The sequence below is a fragment of the Nothoprocta perdicaria genome, unplaced genomic scaffold (assembly GCF_003342845.1).
Source record: "Nothoprocta perdicaria isolate Ctin4 unplaced genomic scaffold, notPer1 scaffold_28, whole genome shotgun sequence".
NCBI classification, from domain to species: domain Eukaryota; kingdom Metazoa; phylum Chordata; class Aves; order Tinamiformes; family Tinamidae; genus Nothoprocta; species Nothoprocta perdicaria.
Window position 1 is genome coordinate 4,491,922 of NW_020455510.1, and position 23,116 is coordinate 4,515,037.

A 23,116-nucleotide genomic window follows, 5' to 3' on the forward strand; every position below is an offset into this window, starting at 1 on the left:
CGTCCTGCCGTGCCGGGGCCCTTCCCTCCGCTTCTGGGCCAGAGGCTGGGATGTGGGGCTTGTCCTGCCTTCTGCAGGGTGCTTCCCAAGGCACCAATGACCCTGTGCCGGCAGCGCCCGCGTGCGTGGGGACGCGGCTGGGACGGAGCCCTCGTGTGGGGCCACGCCGTGGGTCTGGGTAGCCCCACACACCACCACGCTGGTCCCTTGCTTGCTCCCTCCCACCTTAACCGCATCTTCTCCCTCTCGCCCTTCTCCCTCACAGTTCCACCAAGTGAGAAGAGTGATGACCATCCTTTTCCTTACTATGGTTATCTCATACTTCGGTTGCATGAAGGCTGCCCCGATGAAGGAAGCGAGCGTCCGAGGACAAGGCGGCTTGGCCTACCCGGCCCTGCGGACCCACGGCACCCTGGAGGGCCTCAACGGGCCGAGCGCCGCGGCGAGAGCGCTGCCCTCGCTGGCGGACACCTTCGAGCACGTCCTCGAGGAGCTCCTGGACGAGGAGCAGGAGCTGCAGCCCCGCGAGGAGCGCAAGGACGCGGACCTGTACACGTCGCGCGTCATGCTGAGCAGTCAAGTGCCTTTGGAACCCCCCCTGCTCTTCCTGCTCGAGGAGTACAAAAACTACCTGGATGCCGCCAACATGTCCATGCGCGTGCGGCGCCACTCGGACCCGGCGCGGCGCGGCGAGCTCAGCGTGTGCGACAGCACCAGCGAGTGGGTGACGGCGGCCGAGAAAAAGACCGCGGTGGACATGTCCGGCGCGACCGTGACCGTCCTGGAGAAGGTGCCGGTGCCCAAAGGCCAACTGAAGCAATACTTCTACGAGACCAAATGCAACCCCAAGGGGTACACGAAAGAGGGCTGCAGGGGCATAGACAAGAGGCACTGGAACTCCCAGTGCCGAACTACGCAGTCTTACGTGCGAGCTCTCACCATGGATAACAAAAAGAGAGTTGGCTGGCGCTTTATAAGGATAGACACTTCCTGCGTATGTACATTAACCATTAAGAGGGGAAGATAGTGGGCTCGCGGCGTAGAGATTATATGGAGACAAAAATATCTATTTGTATATATACATAACAGGGTAAATTATTCAGTTAAAAAAAATGATAATTTTATGGACTGCATGTATAACTGAAGTTTATACAGTACAGTGGTTCCACGATCTATTTATTGAACATATCCATGACCTGAAGGGGAACAAAAGTCATTTGCGCACAACTTTAAAAAACAAAACAAAACAAAACAAAAAAAAAAAGAGAAAAAAAAAAACACAAAAGTCTGCATTACATTCCTCGATAACGTTGTGGTTTGTCGCCGTTGCCAAGAATTGAAAGTATAAAAAAAATGAAAAAAAATAAATAAAATTGCATGCTGCTTCAATTGTGAATTGATGATAAACTGTCCTCTTTCAGAAAAAAAATTGAACCAAAACATTCCGTTTACATTTTAGACAGTAAGTATCTTTATTCCTGTTAGTATTATATCTGTTTACTGCTTTTAACTTCTTCTGATAGCGTTGGAATTAAAACAATGTCAAGGTGCTGTTGTCATAGTTTTACTGTTTCTCTTTTGCTTTTAAACTCCCATGAGGTTGAAAACAAAAAAAAAAAAAAAAAAAAAAAATCCTTACCTTATACGTTCTGGATTAAAAAAAAAATGTTTTTTGTATGTTGTGAAGGTGTTTGCGATAGCAATCCAACTACTGACAAAAAAAATGATAATAAAAAAAAAAAGAGGCAACTGAAAAAAGAATGGTGATGTTCCACTTCCCAGTGCAGGCTTAAAGACGGCGCTTCCTTAACCGACTTGCTTCTCCTTGTTGTTGTTTGGGTGTCCCACGTGCTGTCCCTGCCCGGCTCTGCCCCGCGCCCCGTGGGTCGCCACGTCCCCCCTGGCGCCCCGCGGCCCTCGCAGGCGTCACAGCCCCGGCCGGGCACACGCAGCCGCAGAGCGGGGCGGCCGGGCGCCCGCGGCGGCCCCGAGCACGGGAAGCGCCCGTGACGGAACGGAGCGGAGCGGGCACCGGGCAGGAGCAGCGGCCCGGCGGCCGCCGGCAGCGCCGCGCTGCTCCGGGCGGGAGCCGAGCGGGCAGCGAGCGCCCGGCTCCAGGCTGGACTGGGCAGGACGCGCCTAGCACCGAGCTGAGGGGAGCTTCAGGAGAAACCCGGCCTGCTGCTGGAGGCGCCTGCAACGCCAGCGAGTGATTTCCCGGGCTCYGGGCCGAGGCTGGGCTTTGCTAGGAAAGCCGTCGACGTCAAGGCAGCCCGGCGGCCAAGTGGAAGCTCCTGCACCAGCCGCCCGCTCCTGGATTGTGCTYGAGGAGGATCCCGGTGGGTTCGTACCGCCCTGCAGGGCCCCGTCAAGAGGAGGCCTCCGGAGGGCATTGCTGCCCGCCCCGCAGGCGTCCCGGCTCCCACGCAGGCATCGGGAATCACGGAAATCCATGAGGAAGCATCGTGGAATCGCAACCGGGCTTGTCTTCGGGCAAACAGCGGGCGGAGCGGAGGGTTTCCCTTCGCCTCAGCCACTAGTTCCGCTCGTGTTTGATCCCTCGCCTCGCCCGGGAACCGCTCTGGCCAGCGTCGAGAGAGCCCGACCGCCCCAGCCGCTGCAGGGAGGACGTGGGGAACCGCTGCCGACGAGCGGAGCTACGCTGCGGCCTTGAAAACAGGAAGCCTTCACCAAACGCATCGACCAGTTCCGTGGCAGTTRTGTTTGATGAAGCCTCTCCTCAAACTGGGAGCTGGTTGCCTAGGAAAGGGCAGGGAGGATGCTCCGGAGGGAATAGCAAACCCCTCGCTCACGTAGCCTGGCCGGAGACATGAGGGCTGGAACAGCAACGTGAGTTAGCAGCAGGAATAAAACAATTCCCGGTTGGCGAGATGAATTTCTGGAAGCGTTGAAGCTTCCTGATCTTCTGGAGTTAATTATGGATATCTCCTTAACGTAGAATTCCTCACCTGGAATGAGCRAGGGCGACGCTGCTCCAGCGCTAAGGCAGGCGAAGGGTAGGACCAGGTTGGCTGCTGGACTTTCTAGATGAGCAGTTGGAAAAGATTGGGCTCCAAGCAGGGATGTTCCCGGGCTGCCAAGACCTTCCCATGGGAAATGCACCGGGACTGGGGCTGGAGCGACGCTTCCCGCCTCGGACATCCCTAAGGACGGCGCCGCGCTCGGGCCACGGCCTGCGAATGTCACCTCACGTCTGTGGCCTTGCTCTCTCCTTTTCACCCTGTGTAACATACCTATTTATTGTATATTTATATAATTTTATGATGGTTTTTTTTTTTGCGAGGGGGGGAGCTGAAATCGGCATTAAAACTTAAAAGCAACCGCGTCGTATTGTAAATATAATTAAGCTATATTTAAGTGTACTAATTAACATAATATATGTTTAACTATAGAGTTTTTTATGTTTTTAAATATATTTTCAAATATAAATATATATATATAAATCTCGGGGTTTTTTGGGGGACCATGTGACTCTTTTCTCTAATTGTAAACCAAACGAGTTTTACTATAAAGATGTGTGCTCTTTGTTTTAACCCCGTTTTGATTTTAGTAGTGACATCTCGCGGGGGGCGCCTGGTTCACGGCTGGGCAGTCAGTGCTGGGAGGGCACGGCGGGGACCAAAATTTCCTTCCCACAAAACTTGGGGATACTTTACAGAATTATGGATTTCCATTTAATTCTAGCCTGCAAGTCTTCGCAAAACTAAAAAAAAAAAAAAAAAAAGAATAACATATATATTTATGCATATATATATGGTTTTATTCAGCTATAAAGCAATGAGAGGAATGGGAGCATGGAGGGGAGGGTTACTAATGTTAATAAATAATGCATAGATGAGACATAAATTCAATAGCTACAGGCCAGTCATGTACCTGATTTTTAAAGGGTGTCACGGATATTTGTACCCACTACCCCGAGCTTATTTATGACCCTGTGGAGAGCCTGGAGTAAAATTCCTTGGATTTAACATATCGTTAGCATTTCTGAAGGGAGCCGCTCTGTTATAACCACCGAGCCTTTGGATATCGAGTTATCCCTCCGTCCCGGAGCGATCAATAAATCTTTGTGATGAATAGAGACCGTTCCAACAAAGGGGGACTAAAAGCCCAAACCCTTTTGTTTAAGCGTATKCCACGGCTGCAGATTTCCCCGGGGAGCGGCGCAGGCCCCGGGAAATTCGGCTCCCGCAGGCGATCCGTCATCCCTGTCAAACCCACGTGCGCGCCCGTTGCGCACTCGGGAAAAAACAGCCTTTTTAAGGCATCATTTCCCCAAAACCGAGCCGGCGCGAGCAGCAATAAAACCTGATGCCCCATTCCCTTCCCTCCTCCAGCGACAACTATTGGGAAAGATGGATTTGGTCCCTTCAGCTTTATTTGGCTGTTAAATATACGGCCCCTYAGCAACAAAGCAGGCACTCTCAAAATACAGGTGTGATAGAGGGGAGGATGCGGAAGGAAACGCTCCRCGTGCCGGAGCTCTGGGAATTCCAGCATCGTAACCGTGATCCATCTGTGGAAAAATGGCAAATCCCTCCCTGGCGCTTATCCCTCGTAGCAGGAATAAGGGCACACAGCTGGGGCTTTAAATTACTCGGCAAGCAGGAAGGGATGTGGGGACAGAGCGTAGGGGCAGTGAGGGGGCACGGACATTCGCTCCGGTCTGTCCCAGGTGGGCTCCATCTCCTGCTTCCCAGGCTCCTCCTCAGACTGTTCTCCTTGGGAAGGAGAACAGCAGGAGGATGAGGAGTGAATGAGTGAAGGCATCTGTGTGGATTAAATACCAGGARGCCCGCATGGAGGGGCTGAGGCAATCTGGGGGATTAGGAAGGGTCTCCAGGTGGGTGGTCTAGGGAGGAGAGGGGTCTGGAGCAGGATAAGGGGTCTTTTTGCCTCTCCTGGTGCAATTGTGTTTTCCCCCTGCTCCTGCTTGGGGTCGATGAGGAGGGAAGTGCTGGGACTTGGGCTGCGGGCTTCTCRGAGCCCTTGGGAAGAGGCAGCCCGGGGATCCCTTGGTGCATCCAGCTGCAGAACGGGAGCCACGTGGGACAGCGGCGGCCTCCGAAGGGCMCCGCTCATGGAGCGTGTTGGGTAAGCTCTGCCGGGAAACACGGGAATTGCCAAGGGGAGCTCACGTACCTGGACCTGCTCTTCTCCCTTCCTGGGTTATATCCGCTGTCATAACCGCTCCTGCAGCTCCCAAATCCCGCTCCGGGCCCCCCATGAGCACAACCTGCAACGGGGCCGAGCTCCTTGGGGTGCCCGGAGGAGAAGGGAGCCCCGTGCGCTCCGGGTGGGAGCTGCCCGGGTCTGGCCCTCAAACAGCATGGGTTCTCCAGGGAGAAGATCCGGCCTCCCCTCCTCACCCGGGGCTGTCTGTAGGGGCCAGCTCCGCGCACAGCGGTGCCAACAGAAACTTATGACTTAATGCATTMATTCCGGCCATCCCAAACAGCCGTGGGTGACAGATCTGGCCCAGACCCCCACTTGGTTAAAGCAACACGCTGGGATTTGACTAAGCCTTAACGCGGCCGGGAGAAGGATTCCTCTTCCCTGCTGTCGGCTCCGCTGCTGTTTGCGTGGAGACTCCGCCGGCCTCCGCAATCCTCTACACAGCAAAAGGCTCCGGGGTTCGGATGTGGCAGCACAGCCTTCCAAGAGGAAGGGGGGATTTAGACCCCCTTGGACAAGGGGAAATGTCCCAATTCATCCTATTGACCCCTTCTACTGCCTCCTCCAGGAACACTGGAGATCTGCAGAGTCCAGCAGTGCTTCCTGCACTGCTCTTCTCCAAGAAGAGCCCCAAAGCGTCTCCTTAAATTAATATATATATATATCTACAAAGATTTCAGCATGTCATGGCACTAGATTCTATCTTTTCTGAAAATACGTATTAGAAAATATTTTTTCTTCGATTATATAAAAAAAAAGCATATCTGCAAAATAAATATTTTGCAACGTGCGTATCTGGCCCTACGTTAAGCAGCAGGAATGGAGCAGCCTGTGTGAGTCACTGGTGCTCATAGATGCTGTACCGACCGTCAAGGGCTCATCAGAAAACACGCACCAGGCCTAAACTGGGAATACCCCTCCCACCCGGGGAGTATTTAAGGGATGTTCAAAATAAAACCCCCTTCGGCGAGGATGAATCCCTGTCACAGGCTCTTGGAGCACATCCGAGGGCTGCACGGAAGGAAAATGTGGGCTCCAGACGTCGCTTTGGGCCTGGCCAGCAACTGCTGCAGCGTCTCCCAGTGAGGTCCCTTCATCCGGCGCCGGGCACGGAAGCTTTCCCGTGCCGAGGGCTGGGAGGGATTCGCCTCTCCCCGTGCTTTCTGCTCTCGTTTCCTGCAGATATTTGGCCCTAGTTGGGAGCCAGACATATAGGTACCAGCAGGGAAAGAAGGGGAAATGTGCACTTAGGGTGGGCCGAACATCTGAGCCGCAGGAGCTGGGAATCGGGGCTGGGAACAAATTATCCGCCAGGAAAAACTGCGTAAGGAACGAGCCCGTGCTGCCTCACGGTGTCTTCCTCCCTGTSCTGTTCCCTTCCCGGCATCGCCCACGCTCCTGGGCTGCCCATCCCGCTTCCCAGGGATGGGGGACAGCGAGAGGTCGGGCTCGGCACCATCCGGACCCCAGGGATCCCCATCCAGATGGGACTTGCTGGGCCAGGGATGCTGCAGATCCCGCTGGCGCGTATGGAGAGGGTGGAAACCAACGGCAGGGCCGTCGTAGGAAGGATTTTCCTTGTGCTGCATCCAGCTGCAAAGGGAAGAGTGTCCTGAGTGTTTTGGGCCACGTCTGCTGTAACTGATGGTTTTGTTATAAGTTACCCAAGGCGCGAACCTGACGCTTCCCACTGCTCCGGAAAAGTTCCTTCATCGTCTCATTTTTCCCCTTGGAATTAACATCTCGCGCAGGCTTCACGAAACGGGGCCAAACACTCCCATGCAAAGAGAGCAAAAAATGTAAAATCCTGGCAGAATCCTGTTGGTTTGTTTGTTTCTCCCCTGATGGTACAAGCTGAGACCAGGCACGTTGGGTTCCCAGTCCATCGGCGGCTTTCCGCACGCRCGGATTTCCCTTCACTCCCGTTACCTGAGCGTGCAGTTGTCTGGGAATCACCGGGAATCGMCGGAAGCCCTTCATTCCCCTTAATAAAAGCGGGGATTTCTCGCCYAACAACCCAGTTGTGGCAGGGGGAGCTCGGAGGGGAAGGTCGGGGCCAGACAGGAGCCGGAGCAGCRCCCGGAGCGTTGCCGCCGGCTCCGTTTCCAGCCCCTTTGCTGAAGGCCTCCGGGAAAGGCCAGGGCAGCCCCTTCCCTACCAGCTAAACACGAGACTAAGTTAATGCTGCCGCTTTTGTGTAGAATTTACTGGAAGTATTAGGGAGAGAGGAGGAAGAAAATATATAAATATATATATTTATATTATATATACATATATATATAAAAGCCAAGACAGCTGCAGGTGAGTTGCTACRGAAATGCACAATCTAAGGCCAAATATCAGTAAAATGTGGCTTATTTGTTGATATTCACAGTGAGTTTCACCCCTTGCAGTCTCACTGAGTGATGCCCAGCGTGGTCCTGAGCAATGGGAGCAGATCCGGGAGCAGATTCCGCTGCCATTCCCATGGATGTGGATCCCCGGGAATGCCGCCCTGCCTCCGGAGCAGGGCYGCGGGCCGGCACTTTGCAGAGTGCTCGGCCTCAGCATTCCCAGTCCGAAGAGGCAAAAAAGCAGGACTAGGAATGACACGGATAGAGCTCTTGGCGGGGAGCTCCCTTCTTTCCAGTGGGTCAGGCTCGCTTGAGGGGATTTTCCATATTTTTAAGGGATGGCAGCTCTCTGTGTCCACAGCACAGGGTCTTCGAGGGCTGTGGGGATTGAAATAGCCAGGAAATGATCTTTTTATGCTTAAAACGCTGTYGCTGGCCCCAGAGGACTTCGAGAGGGGGGCTCCGGGTCCAGCTTGCAGGAAAAGGGTCTGCAAAGCCGGCGAGAAGCCGAGGAACGTGCCAAGCTCCATCCAAAGGGCTGTGCAAGTAACACTTAGTGCTGCAGAGTACTAAATTTGTGACGAATTCACGTCACACAAGTTTCCCCTCTGCTTACCAAAATGCCTTTAAACGACTGAGCCTCTCTCTCGTCTTCGCTTTTCCACGTGGGCTCCGTTAGGCGTCGCAGGACTCGCTTCAGGGCCCTCCTCCTTCCTTCTGGCGCGTTGATCAACGAGCTCCACGCCGTTGATCGGATTTGGATGGCTAAAAACCCTTTCACGGGTTCTTTTTTTGTGAGTACCCAAAGAAAAACCACGTCCTGGGGCTGTGCGGAGGGCAGGAGTGGCTGCTGGCTACGCTCAGCACCTAGGGTAGAGGAGCATCTACTGGAAACTCAACGAAATGACAGCTTAGAAATGAAAAACGCAGCGACGCCGTGGAAATGCAGAGGCAAAATACCTGTGCTCCTCGAGCGTGGGTTTCCTTCGGGGYGCTGGGGGAAAGCCTTGGCTCCAGGGGGCTCTTCCCTCGCGTCCTGGGCGGCAGGGAAGCTCCCCGTGCCGAGTGGGCGCCCATTGACTTCTCCTGTGCTCCTAGGTAGGAGGGAGGAGAGAGATCTAGTAAACCATGAGCCCGTGTAATCAGGGCCGAACGACTCCCTGCTGGACACTTACTGGTGGTCCGTCAACTCCAGGTCGGGAAATCGAGTTGGAGTGTTCAATACAATGGATTCCCAATTCCCATTTAATATCAGTTTTCTTTGGTTTCTGCTCTTACACTAATGCATTGATGTGCTTCGCATCGATCGACTTGYGCTGGTGTAATGAGAACGGGATGCCACTTATCATTTAAGTCATTTAGCTCAAACTAGCCTGCTMTCCAGCACGCCCTTCCCAAGGGAAAACCACAATGGCTCAAGCAGGGAGCCACGTGGAAGTGGCAGCAAGACGGATAACTCTACAAAGGTTTTAATTTATTCCCAAGCAGCAGGACGGAATTAATGTTATATATAGCTGAGCACAACATCAAAAAGGACTCAAAGGGTGGATCAAATCCCCAAGCCCTGACGGTCCCGCTTGTTTCCCAGCTTCCCGACAACTCTGCACGCTTCCTGCTACCTCTCCAAGAAGAGAGAAATTCCTCAAAATCAGGTGGAACAAGGAAAAGGCAGAGTTTACCTGGGATCCACCTTGATCCCTGGAATAGGGAGGGAGACGGAGCGAGAGGGAGCAGAGCCGGTGCCCTCTCCTCGTCTAACAGGCCCTGAGGCTGCTCAACAAGGTTGGTAATAGTTTGTTAGTAGCAAAGTATTCACGGGCTTCAGCCCTGGCGTGACAACAGGTGACAGAAACAGCTCCCAGCCCTGTATAAATAGGTTGCTGAGAAGATGCTCTGATTGCTGTCAGGTCGTAATCACAAAAATACATCTTGTTACTAAATTAAAAAAAAAAATGCGTCTCTCTAGTACCAGATTCTCACAAACATGTGGGGAGTTTCCACATCCCCAGATGTCCCACAAACGCTGCCAGAGTTTTACCCGCTGGAAAAAACCCCTCCGTGCTTCCACATCTGCAGAGYGCAGATGCGGCACGACGGGAAACGCAATCCAAAACCACCAAGAGGCAACGAAATCCTTCCTCCTCTTAGTTGCACAACGCTGGGATTATAAATAATACTAATTCTGAATATTGGACAGCAGCCGTCCTTACCTGTTGAGTAAGACACGATCAAACCGAAAATCCCGTACTCCTGTGATGGAGCCTTTGATTATTATCAATTTTAATAACTTTCGGGTAAGGAAACGAGTGGATGGCACAACTTTGTCTGCAAAAAGATGCAGTCATTTTTAATTRTGAATTCATGGGACGATATGAAGAGGAAACAACATCCAGACCTCCTCTGTGCCTCTTCCTTGTGCTGCCTACCATTATTTATGCCATGCYGTAGCCGTCTTGCCTGGAGCGTGCAGTTATTGGCAGAAGTTTAGCGTTTTCACCCTGGATTTCTCCGAGGTGTTCAAGCCCAGCTCAGCGTCAACAGATCTATTTTCATTCTATTCTATTTTTCATTCCCAAAAAATAAATGTTAATTATAGACAGGCCGTTTCAAGAGCATCTRAAGTGCACCGGGCAGAGCAGCCGGCTGCCAGCGATTCCCTGCAGAAGGGGAGGAATCGGAAAACTTCCCGAGACTCCGGGCCCTTTCCCTGGAAAAGTGTCAAGGGGAAGGTGGCTGGGGGACAGCTAAGYGGCGGTCTCATTTCCAGGGCTAATTGCACTGCTGGCTCATGGCTGCTCCCCAAAGGAAGCAAATCTGCCCGTGCTCTCTCCGTTCGGAACCTGTTCTTGAATCATCTCCCAGATTTTAGTAACAAAATAGGAAGGGATTGTGGGAAGGGCCAAGTCAAAGGGGCCTCCAGCAATGTCAAGCAATGGGCATCCATGGACCCACTGGATACTCAAGGAGAAAAGAAGAACAGAGCAAGTAAATGCTCAATTCCCCAGAGAGCTTCCCTGAAATCAACTTTAGGATTGCCAGGATGCGAGTCTGGAAAATTCAGAGGCTCCTTCCTTTCAAACGCTGCAAAGAAACACATTCCAGGTCCATTCCAGTCTTTTCCCTGGCTGAATACGGGCGCTTGTGCTCCGCTCGCTCTGCACCACAACCAGTCCTAACTGGTGTAACCACAACTGGCTATGGTTGCAACTGGGGTACCACAACTGCACCCCAACCAGGCACGYGACGTCTCACGTGTTCTTTACCCTCCCAGCACTGAATATCCTTAAGCACCCAAAGCCCTCCAGCCCCTAGCTTAGGTAACACTGCTGCTATTCCGATATTCATCCTGAGGAAATTCATTCATTCATTCATGTTCATGTCACCACGAAGGATGAAAAGGAAGATAAAACAGCAGATCTCATTACATTTATGCATAACAATAACATTTCTCTCCTGTTCCAGGTAACTCACCTTCTTTCGTCTTGGGAAGTTGGCATTTCCCTCTCAGTAGGCATGTAAGCCATAACACAAAGCACAAATATTTTTGAAATTTTTATTTTATTTTATTTTATTTTATTTTATTTTATTTTATTTTATTTTATTTTATTTTATTTTATTTTATTTTATTTTATTTTATTTTTTTACTGTTCATGAAACTTCAGTGCCCAAATCACCAATTCTCCCTGTCTTGCAGCTGCACTTAGATTTGTCCGATGTTTTTGCTCTTGGTACGAGCTGCTCTTGATGCACGGAACACAAACCAAGTGACTACTAAATTTCCAAGTTGCCATTGAAATTCACTTTGTCATAGGCAGGGAATAAGTGGTAGCTGGATATACTCATAAAGCCCTTTTATTGGTTTCCTATCCAAATCTGATGCTGGTCCTTAGGCTGAGGTGCAACCCAAGGAAGTGCCCTTCAAGACAACAACAAAAAAAATCCTGTTCTTAAAATGTTTGAATGCCAACAAATGCATTTGAAATTTTATTTCACACTTAGCACTAAAATACAGCTTGATAAATCATATTACAAATTGGATTGCCGCTCCCATTTTTTAGTCCCCCCCGCAAAAAAAAATGTTAAAATGTCAAATCTGTTGAAATTCTTTTTTCTTTAAGCACAGAGAACACTTTTTTATCACCAGATTACCAAATATTTTCCCATGTGCATCATGCGCCCCATATGCGTATCCACCAAACAGAAGCAAACAGGAAAAGATAAAATCAGATGAATGAGACATCCAAAATGCAGAATCTGGAGTAATTAGCAGCCTTTTACACTCAGAAACAATTTTAATATAAATTATATCGTAACCTGGGGCCCAAGCCACGCAAACGTTAAAGAATACGAGGATATTTTATGCATGTGCGTGATTCTCCTTGAGAATACTTGCAAGATTAGAAACCAGAGCAGTACGATAAGATGGGATAGGATGGGCTGGATCTGTGCATCCCATGCCAAGGAGATGCTACTAACACAGCTAAATATTAGTAAAACCATTTGATTGATTAAAAAGTGCACAGGACCTAAGGGAAACGTTTCACATCTTGGGCGTCAATTCAGTGTTTTCTGGAGACTTTTCTGATCCTGGTGAGGCATCTAGTGCATCTAGAGGGACGTTGGGAAATTGGTGCATGTTTCACGTTTTTTTATGAATTATTTGGTTTTGCGATACTAGTGATCTGGAAAGTCCTTCTCAAGCCTCTTCCTTATGGGTTTACCAGATGTTTTTTATTATATTTTAGGGTCAGTGTTTTCCCTGCATTGACTATTTGCATTGCAGAGAAGTCTAAATTCAGCGCAGAGGCTGAATTTCCATCGCTGGAATGAGGGAAGCAACGGGAGCCTCCACCTCTTCCTATTCCTTAATCAAAAGGCTCTTCTGACAAGCCAATTTTAGGGAAATTTCAGTCCAATGCTAGTGTCTCTGCTTTCTTTTTTTTCTCTTTTTTTTAAACTCAAATTTTCAAGGGTTCAAGTAATTTTCTGTGAAGTAAAACAGGATTTTTAACACTTTTGTCTGCTTTGTCTCATCCTACAAGGACGCCAAGCAAAGCACTTCAGGAGGCTGATGTGACCTTGTCACTGTGACCATATGTGTTGGCACCATTTCCAAGCCATTTTCCCAGGAAAAAAACCCATTTCATTCCCTGCGCAAAGGTGCTGGCGAGTGGGAATGGTGCTGGCTCAAATATTGTGCCACCGTGGTTCACACACGGGAAGAGATCGATTCTCTCGTACCGAAGCAGTGTTGGAAAGGGGATAGGTTTTGTGCAGGTTATTCAAAAATAAAATAAAAAGGAGGAGAAAATGAGCAAAGGACAAAGTTTTGTCCTTTACAACTTCATTAAAAACACATGTGTAAGTACTTTCTTCTGGAAAAAAAAAATGTTTTTGAGGTTTTATTGTAGTTAAGATTTGGCTGCTTTGTCCTTGTCTGATTTTGCAGTCAACAACCTCCTGTCAGCAGTATTGTCACCAAAGAGCATTTTCAGCTAAGGACAAGATTTCCAGAAGGCAGAGTAAGAAGCAGGGGTTTCTATACGTCCGCTATAGGCTCCCACCCTTGCCACGAGTGACTAGAGAAATTCAGCGGCAACTCAAAATAGCCAAATTTGGTGGAAAAAAAAAAAAAAAAAAAAAAAAAAAANAAAAAAAAAAAAAAAAAAAAAAAAAAAAAAAAACTTGTCATGAAGATGCACCAAAATGTTGCATTCAGGTTAATCAACTAGTGTGTGAGAGATTAATCAAAAGGCATCTTCTGTGACACGTAACATAGGAAAAATCTGCTTTGCCAAACGAAGACAGAAAAGCTGCAAGAATGGGCACAACGCAACAGGAGCCGCTTTTTTTAGTTTTAGTTTTGTCCAAAGCCCCCAGCTCTGGGCCGGGCCGATGAATCAGGGCATTGCTGAAATTGCGAATGCTAATGCAGCTGTCAAAGATCTGAAGTGATTAAATTCGGGGGGATTAAAGCAATAAAACTCTGCCAACACGGTTGTCCCGAGGCAAAGGGCTATCTTAATAACCTAAAAATTGAATTTGGGCTCTCTTCACTGTGCCAAATCGTAAATAAAAACCCCATCACAGCTCATTTGGCACCTCGGGTTTCCATGGCAGATGTTGTTCTGGGGGACAGCAACAATTCCAGGGCTGTTTTGTAGTTCTTGGGTATGGACATTCCCATGGGAGGCRCGGGGGAGCCGACCCGTTTGTGTCGGGATACCCAGCGCCTCTCTCATGGGAAGCTGGAGCTTTGCACCCAGCGGGATGAACAAGAGCAAACCCTCGGGCCCCTCTTCTTGCTGCATCTTCCCTCACTAAATCCGGGGTCCATCCCTTAAAACTTGCAGTCCGCAGACGCATCCCTGTGTGTGACACCTAGGAAAAACAGCCTGTTCTCGCTCGGCTGCTAGACAGCCATAAAAACACTAAAACAAAAATATAAAGCTGCTGACACGGCAGCTCATTTGGTGATGAAGAGCTACGCGCAGAAACCCTGATTTCACAAGTGACAAAGATGCAGCCGACGAAGCCTGAAGGACCAAGCTGGTTATACTTGTAGCTGGCAAAACCATAATGCAAAGTTTATAGCTAGCGAAATATATAAAATTTAATGTTTAWCTTTAGTGCTGCCATTCAAATATACTTCCTTAGTCATTCAGGAGTAATACTTTCCTTCTGCTCCCTAGGAACCGCTTTGGAGACCCATAGTCTATCTCAGGATAAAAGCTTAACATGGAAATGTTCATTTGCTGTCCTACATTGATGTATTAAACATTTTATTTTATTTTATTTTATTTTATTTTATTTTATTTTATTTTATTTTATTTTATTTTATTTTCCTTCCAAATTCATGCCAGGACAGGGAATTCTGGACTATGATGGCACAATTCCTTTGTCACAGACTTCTGGAGCCGACAGTATCCATATATGCATTTTATTATTTTATTTTATTTTATTTTATTTTATTTTATTTTATTTTATTTTATTTTATTTTATTTTATTTCTCTTGAACACAACACGTCACAGACCCAGCAGCTAAACCCACTCCCTTCCTTTTTTTGGGACAGCATCAGACTGAGGACTCGGAGCAGCTATATCCCTGAGGCACCAAAACAACTCTGCTGTAGCAATGCCTCCCTTTGAACAAATCTGCAAGTTTGGGGAAAAAAAATGTGTTCAATGTTACCTCAAAAAGGAAGCGGGAAAAAAGGTAAAGGGTATGTACAATTTATTTTATGTTTGTGACTTTGCTTCTGTATTTCTTTTTCCCTGTAGGAAGCTGCAATACCGCTGCTCTAAACACTCTAAACACTCTAAACACTCTAAACACCGTTTAGAGGCCTCGCGGATAAAGTTTACGGCATCCACAAAGCCGCTGCAGGAAGCGGCCACCATGACCCCTCCGGCCCCTTCGTCACCAACCGCCGCCACAAAATGGCGGCCGCGGGGCTGCACGCGCCGGGGCGGGGCCAGCGCTCCCCCCGCCCGTTTCCCGCCTCGCCGCGGAGCGTCGCGTCACTTCCGCCGCGGCGGGCGCGAGGACAAGATGGCGGCGCTGGGGGAGCCGGTGCGGCTGGAGCGCGGTGAGTGCGGCCTTGTCCTTCGTGTCGGGCCTGGCCCCGTCCGCGGTGTCGGAGCGGCCTCCCCTTCCCGCCGCGGCACCCGGCGGGACGGAGGAGCCGCCCGGAGGCCCCGGCCCCTCCTGGATCCATGGATGAATCCCCGCGCCTTGGGAATGCGGCCTGGCCGGGCGGCCCTGAGGGCCTCGCGCTGCTTTTCCCTCCCTTCCCTGCTTGGTGCGCGCAGAGCGGCGGCGGGAGGCGCGTTTGGCCGCCGCCTCCCGCCGCCTTAGCTCCATGCAGAGCAGGGAGAGGGTCGGAGCCGGGCCTTGGCTTGCTGTGAGGGAGCCCTGCGCGCCTTGTGCTCGCTTAGCTCTCAAATGAGCGCAGCTGGCCCTCATCGAGGGGGTAAGACGAAACAACGGCGGGAAAAGCCCTGCCAAGGGGGCCTGTTGCCTGTCGAGGGGTGCAGAGAGGTAGGAGCCCATTCGCAGAGCGCTGAGGGCCCCGTGTGCCCCTTCCCTGGGGCAATTCCTCGTCCCAAGCAGGAATTGCATCTGGTTACTGACCCGTATTGATGGAATATGGAGGTGGCGCGGGATGAGAAGCGAGCAGGTAGGGTTTTGGAGCCTCCGTTGGTAGGGTTTTGCTGGGAACTTGGCTCCCGGAGCGCGTTCCTTGGAGGTGAGAACCGCTGTGCAGAGCGGCGCCCTTCTCCAGGTGTGTGGAATAGCTGTTGGTCTGCAGGAGTTTGAATTATATTGTGATTTACATCTTTTTTTTAATAGTTGTTTTTTTTCCCATGATTTTGGAGTGTGGGGGGAATCAGTGGTGCTCCTAGTGCGTTTTGAGGGGAATTACCCCCATTTGTTACCGCTTTGSTTCAGGTGACCGCTTGGTGTGAGGCCTGAGGACGTTAGGAGGGGACATTAGATTCCCCTTTCCAAATGGAGGGATGRCTTAGAATTTTCATGGATTTGTGGCACGAAGGGTTAATGAGAGATGACGCCCGGAATCTGGGGCGTTTCGGAGCCTGTGGCTCTCCCTTGCTCGCCCATTCCCATCGAGTGGATCTGCATCCACACGGAGAGTGRTTGCCTAAAGGATGGGTACTGAAGGAAAGAAAGCAAAATGTTAGAGATGGGGCCCTGTGCTGCGCTTGTTCCTAATCTAAAATTACTGGTATGGCAGAAAGTGTTATTAGATTAATCGCTGCTGCTTTGCACCCACCTGGTAATGGAAGTAGTCCCTTCCAGCTGCTTTTTGGAGACATTGTGCCACTTTACATTCAGGGATGTATGTGGCTCAGAATCCTCACTCTTGCACATCTTGGGAAATAAAATAAAGCAAGATAAATAATAATACGTGGTGTTTCGCTCTCGCGGAGCGGCCAGGAAGGTGTCACGGTGCCTGATGTGTTTGGTGCCCTTCTTGACTTGATTGCACTGGAWTCGGTTCAGTTTGAGAAAAGAAAAGGCATTTATGGCAATATGGATGGTTCTTGATTAAGAACGAGTTTCTAAGAACTAAAAATAAAYGGTTTTGATTCTCAATTCTGGACTACAGAACTCTCAGCCAAGAATATCAAAAGGAGTTGGGCTCTTTTCTGAGCCCTTTGAAAAATCAGCTGTGTTACAGATAGTGTCAGTCTTTAAGGAACTGGTAATGTTGAAGTAGCAAAGGGAAGGTAGAAAGTTTATTAACGAGTAAGTGAGTTTTAATCCAACGTCTGTGATTCCAAGCAGTGTGTTGGGTGTTTAATTAATATAGATGCAGGCTGCTGTTACCTCAGTAGGCCAGGTAATGTTCAGCCCTTCTGTGGGGAGAGCACTGGGTGTATTTTGGTGAACTAGTTTTTGAGAGAGAAGGGCACGTGAGCACGTGTGAGGYGTTTTGTGTGATTGCAACAGGACTGTGTCAGTGCAGCAGGTAACTGGTGCAGTGCACTACACAAAAGTGGTGATAGGGTGTGTGGTATATCAGGAAACACTTCAGCATTGTTTAAACTTCAAATTAGATTGTATCTTCCAAAATATATATATATGTGTGTGTGTGTATATATATATACACATATATATATATGTGTGTGTGTGTATATATATATACACATATATATATATGTGTGTGTGTGTATATATATATATCAGTGGTGCTTCTGGGTGTTGTAGAAGTTCAGTCTGTAATGCTGGACTAGAAAAGATAATTTAAAAGTGAGAAAGTAAGATGATGTATTGTGGTATTTTTTGTAGGTACGTACTTCTATGGAAGAAATGAACCTTTAGTGTGTGTATTAAGAATATTACTTGTTACATGCACAAGCACATGTATAGACTCTCTTAGTTTAAAACAAAATAACCATTCCACTTTTTTTCTTTTTTTTTTTTGGGCAGATATCTGTAGAGCAATTGAGTTGCTGGAGAAATTACAGAGGAGTGGAGAAGTGCCACCACAAAAACTACAGGCTCTGCAAAGGGTCCTTCAGAGTGAATTCTGTAATGCTGTAAGGGAGGTAAGTTCGCCTAAAGTTATCTTCAGYTAAAAATGAACCATTAAGGATTGTTTTTTTTCCCTCTTTGCATGCAACGTAATAAGCTCGTTTTGTCCTTACTTAAAACTGAACTTATGAAGCTAAATAGAAGGCGACTTACTGAAAAGGTCAAAAGAAAACAAACAGGGCTCAAGTGGCAGATGTATTAAATAATGAATTAGAAAGATAACTGCTTTTTATGTTATTTTGAGAGTTTGATTAGCAGCTTGCAGACCATAACGCTGATGCCAGGCAAGAAGGGACAAGGCATCAGTTCCCTCTGCTTTCCCCAAACCTTCTCAGGGACAGGCAGCACGATAGCTGTGCACCCCCTCATCCTCGTTCTAGGTGCTCTGTTGGAGACCTTAGGTGCTGGCGTCTGCCCTGCAGTGGTTTTGGTTTCTAATTCCACCTCTGCTGCTAACAGGAATGTTTAGGCTCTCTATGCATAGACATATTTAATGCTCTCTTCCTATCAAAGAGTAAATGGTTCTTGCCAGGTGCCTGGCAGGTGGGGGCGTAGGTTGTGGTGTGACCTGAGCAGAAGAGGTCCGTGTTTCCTCGTGCTTACACTGTTCCCCCTCTGAAGGTCTATGAACACGTGTATGAGACAGTGGACATCAGCAGCAGCCCGGAAGTTAGAGCTAACGCGACAGCAAAGGTAAAAGTTCAGTTGTGACGTGAGAAAAYGCTGTGTTTATTGCCCGTGCTCTGGTTTCTGAAGTAACAAAATGCACAAGGACTTTATCTAGTTGTCTGATAAGTGTTTCAGTGTAGTGTATCATTGCCAGGTATAACAAAACTTCTTATTTTTGAAGWCTTCCATTTTAACTTTATTCTTGCCTTTATTTTTTTTTCATGCTGCTGTTAGCCTCATTTGTCTTAAAAACTAAGTAACTTGAAATAGGGTATTTTTTACCGTCTCTAGCCACAGCTCTGTCTTCCATTCCTCACCCATGTGAAAAACTTGCTTCTCGCAGGCCACTGTAGCTGCRTTTGCAGCCAGCGAGGGGCACTCCCACCCCAGAGTGGTTGAACTGCCCAAAACCGAAGAAGGTCTCGGGTTCAACATCATGGGAGGCAAAGAGCAGAATTCCCCCATCTACATCTCGCGGATCATCCCAGGCGGCATCGCGGACCGGCATGGCGGCCTCAAGCGGGGCGACCAGCTGCTCTCCGTCAACGGAGTGGTAGGAATTGGCTGCGGCTCCGTGTGGCAGTAGCTGCTGCTTTCCACTTGAGGGCACACGGGGAATACGTGCACAGCCAGCTCCGGGGCTTCTCCGGGCAAAGCTGCTGCTTTTGCTTTTCTTTTCCTTTGTTTTTGTTTCCCCTCTCTCCTATAAGAGCAGCTTTAGGCTTCTGTGGAGTTGTACCCTGTAAGAGCTGCTGGCTCATGCCACAGTTATCCAAAGCAGGAGGGTGCTTTTAGGTGAATATTTCAGATTCTGGGAGGTTATACAAATCTAGTCAAAACTCTGTTCTGTGAAATAGCATTAGAATGTCCTAATGTCTTCCTGTTTAATCTAAGCTGGATGCAGATGATAATATAGTTTTATGCAGCTTCTTGGGTAAGTAGTAAATTATGCAGTATTGCTTTAGAGTGAGCTGAAGTGCTTTGATATCGCAGTAAAAATGCAGCTGTGCAAAGTCAGAACCACGGGCAGTGTTGTTTTTAGCTGTGTGATAGCTGCACTTAAGTACTGAGCTTCAAAACCTGAAATGTTTTAGCTTTATTTTAAGGAGTATGTTGTGTTACTGTGAATTTTTATTTTTAATAAAGAATTAAAGGCTTTTAATTAATTAGAGGCTGCAGCTGATCTTTGGTTTTAGGACAGCTGTTTGTCACATACAAATAAATAGCGCCCAGAAACTGGATTTTCTTTTCGGAAGCTTTTACTGACTGTTAGCCTAAAATGATGTTCTTCACATCTAGAAGCCCAATTTTATTGTAAAGCTGAGGGTCAACCCAAGGCTGTGCTCTTCTGAGCAGTGTTTTTACCGTGTCAAAGGCCTGCACACTTGCTGGGTGTTACCTGCTAGCATGGATCGGGGACGTGCCTGGCTTGGGGCGGTGGCCCAGGGTCCTCCCACCTTTTCCAGGAGACATCCAGGCCGCYGCGATGCAACTGCCCTTGGCCTGGCCTGGTTGTCATTTTGGAATGATGTATTATATACTAATGGCAAATTGAAGATGACTATTGAAATTAAAATCAATGATGAAAGCAGAAAAGTAATCAGTGTTCTGAACTCACTGATTTTATGTATAATTTTTTAGATATCTGGCCTCCTGTTTTCCTTATTTCATTTGCTGTGTGTAAGAAAACACAATGTAATAATTCAGTATAAGGCTCACGCCAAAAAWTTGCACTACTCATTACTACAATTTTAGTCTGTGTAGTGGTTTTTTTAGTCAGTATACTTGCCATCACCTCTTGCTTAGTGATTTGTTGAATACACTAATGTACTTTACTGTTAGATTATAAATACGTTTTAAAAACAGACAAGAACCTGCGTTTTCAGTGTGTCTCCTTTACTAACATGATGCTTGATGGTTTATCCTTTGCAGAGTGTTGAAGGTGAGCACCATGAAAAAGCAGTAGAGCTGCTGAAGGCTGCCCAGGGGAAGGTCAAGCTGGTGGTGCGATACACACCGAAGGTTCTGGAAGAAATGGAGTCAAGATTTGAGAAAATGAGATCAGCAAAACGCAGGCAGCAAAACTAACTTTGTATGTAGTGACTCAGAGGAAAATAGATCCCAGTTACGTTTTGTAGGTTGCTTTGTGACTCGGTTGATTTGCTGCCTGGGATAGAAAGAAAACACTGTTCTTCTCGTAGAATTGCAGAACTGTTGAGGTTGGAGGGGACCTGTGGAGAGGGTCTGGTCCAAGTCCCTGCTCCGAGGAGGGTCAGCTGGAGCGGGTTGCTCAGGGCTGTGTTGGGTCAGGTTTGGAGCATCTCCTGGAGCGAAGGAGCCTCTTTGAGCAGCCTGCTCCAGTGTTCAGCCACCTTCCCAGCCAAAAAAGCAAGTTGTTCGAGCTTAAGCAGGACTGCCTGCCTTGCAGCTGGTGTCTGTTGCCTTGTGTCCTTTCAGTAGGTACCGCAGGACTCTGGCTCCATCTGCTCCTGGCCCTTCCATAAGACATTTCCCCTGGGAGCCTGCTCTTCTGCAGGCCTCTCCTCGCGTGGCAGACGCTGCAGTTGCCGGCTCGTGGTCGGGGTGCCCTCCAGGAGCCCCTTCCTGCTCTCCAGCCAGTCAGTCACTAACATTRACTAGTGCACAGGGATTTTCTTCCACAGGGCCAGGGCTTTGCGCTTCCCTCTGACCCTCCTGAGGCTCTTCAGCCTGTTGAGGTGGCTCTGTGTGGCAGCCCAGCCACCCTTCCCAGTTCGGTGTCAGCTGCAGCTTGTCACCTGCTCTGCCCCTTCCTGCAGGTCCCTGATGAAGATGCCGAGTGCCCTTGGCCCCAGGATCGAGCCTGGGGCACGTCACTAGTGAGTGGCATCTGGCTGGGCCTCGGGCAACTGCTCCTAACCCTTCAAACCTGGCAGTTCAGCCTCTCTCAAATGCTCTGTTTTCAGTTCCCACGTCATTTTCACCATTTAAAAATGTGTACCTTCAAATTRGCCTAAGAATTTCTGGGGGAAAGAAAAGAAAAGGCATGTATGCTGACACTGAGTTGATTTTTATAAATCTTTTACAGGTCAAAGCTTTTAAGCATGAAACGAACTTGCAGCTTTTTTAAAAAGACATTTAATGAGAGAGATTTCTACAGTTGGCACCCTTTTCTTTACCCTCCTTCTGGCATTATTGAAAACTGACTCTGCAGGTTTTTTTTGCTAAATGCTTTTGGAAGCAAACGTTATGTAGCAGGATTTTGGCACTTTTCTTAGAACACGTTGTATATCAACTGCAAAAGCCTAATCATGATCTACTGTGTAGCTGATGATGATACTAGATTTTGTAATTTTTTTGGTGAGTACATTATTTTTACACTTCTGCTAAATCATAACTCGTTACTCTGGAAATTTTTATTACCTCACCTGTAAATACTTTACAATTAATGTTCATTTATAATGACTTTGTAATAGCTGACATTTACGAATTTGCAACAATCATTCCTGTAATTTTTTTATTATTTTGTACTAATTTTGAAGCAGTTAAGGGGAAAATATAATTGTGATTTTAGTTCTGGAATGCCTCTCCAAATGTATTTTTGTATTCAGCAAAAAAAGGCAAAATATGTTAATGCAGTGCGAAAATTCCAGACGTTTCCCCAACGTTCTGCTGKTTTTTTTAAAAAAACAAAGCATTGATTTTAGTTGTCATAACTCTGTTGTGCTTTCAGTATGCTGAGTTGTATTCTTCTCTTGAAGGGCGACTCTGCAGAATTTGGAACATTTGGTACCTAAATGACTGTTACATTCGTACGAGTAATAATTTCTAATGTATGTTGTGTGCAGAGGGACCCTGACGGGAGGATTTGCCTGGGCTTTGTCACTGACCTGCTCCTGATTTGGAGGGCTCTTGTTTTCCCTGCAGGCGTAGCAGCACCGACGTGCGCCGGCAGCTCGATGCCCAGAGCAGAGGCACCTCCAAATCGGAGCAGCTCGTGGCATGGACACAGTTGCGTGCCCTCCTGAAGGAGCTGTTCCTCTGGAAAATGGGACGCTTTTGGGAATCTGCCAGGTTTGGGGCTGCACTTGTAGTTCCAAGCAAAACAAGTCACCTTTTGGTATAGATTTAGCATTAAGTTGCAAGGCAGCTATGACTGCATCCTAATGACTGTGATTAAGTTGTATCTTAGAGGCTTACGCTGAAAAGGGGCAGCTCGTACTAGGTGGCTAATCTCTTATCTCTTTGTGTGCAGCACTGCGATGCAGCACGAGTTTAATTCAGCATGTGAAAGAAAGAAAAAGGTTAARGCTCTGAAAATGCACGAGTTTTGTGCTTTTTCAGTTGATCTTCTGGCAAAGAAATCAGAGAAGGTTGTTACAGCCAAGCAGTTGCTTTCTGCATGTTTGCAAGCGTGGTGAGCCCACTTGCAAAGAGAATAGGATTTTGGAGTTCCTGATAGCCTGAAAATGCAATATAACTATTTATCAGCTAAGCGACGTGGAGCACTGAATTGCATGGTTGAGTATCTGTCATAGGCCTCTGTGAGCAGGCTTCATGTTACTGATAGGACCGTGTTGTGGAATTGTATATTTTTATGGAGCAACTAATGGTTGAAGTATTGAGACCAAAATCAATAGTTAGACCAATCATGGACGTGTTTTAATTTAATTGTAAGATAGTAGAGATTTGTTTTAGAGAGAGAAATTTATATATATATATATATATAAAAATATATATATATGAGATGTATGGGTACAAGATAGAAATGTGTGTTAAGACCTGTATCCCTTATGCTACTGATGGAGAGTGGTGGGGTTTTTCTGTTATTAAAAGGAAATATTTAATTTACTGCTAAATGTGGTGGCATTCTCATTCTGAA

General features: G+C 48.0%; 2 protein-coding genes across 3 annotated transcripts; both read left to right on the top strand.

The window, feature by feature from the left end:
- Window positions 1-265: 265 nt before the first annotated feature.
- Window positions 266-1,539, top strand: BDNF (brain derived neurotrophic factor). The gene has a single exon (XM_026041160.1). The coding sequence runs from the start codon at window positions 287-289 to the stop codon at window positions 1,025-1,027; it is 741 nt and encodes a 246-aa protein (XP_025896945.1). The 5' UTR covers window positions 266-286; the 3' UTR covers window positions 1,028-1,539.
- Window positions 1,540-15,052: 13,513 nt separating this feature from the next.
- Window positions 15,053-22,873, top strand: LIN7C (lin-7 homolog C, crumbs cell polarity complex component). 2 transcript variants are annotated; one of them, XM_026041162.1, is made up of 6 exons: window positions 15,053-15,115; window positions 17,482-17,600; window positions 18,208-18,279; window positions 18,599-18,808; window positions 20,188-20,347; window positions 21,323-22,873. In XM_026041162.1, exons 1-5 carry the CDS (start codon window positions 15,079-15,081, stop codon window positions 20,341-20,343), a joined length of 594 nt encoding a protein of 197 aa, XP_025896947.1. In that variant the 5' UTR covers window positions 15,053-15,078; the 3' UTR covers window positions 20,344-20,347; window positions 21,323-22,873. The 2 variants fall into 2 exon arrangements, with proteins under 2 accessions (XP_025896947.1, XP_025896946.1); XM_026041161.1 differs by having other exon boundaries at window positions 20,188-22,873.
- The last annotated feature ends 243 nt before the right edge of the window (window positions 22,874-23,116 follow it).

Coding starts and splice junctions, on each gene's coding strand:
- BDNF (XM_026041160.1), top strand. CDS start 287: ATGACCATCCTTTTCCTTACTATGGTTATCTCATACTTCGGTTGCATG.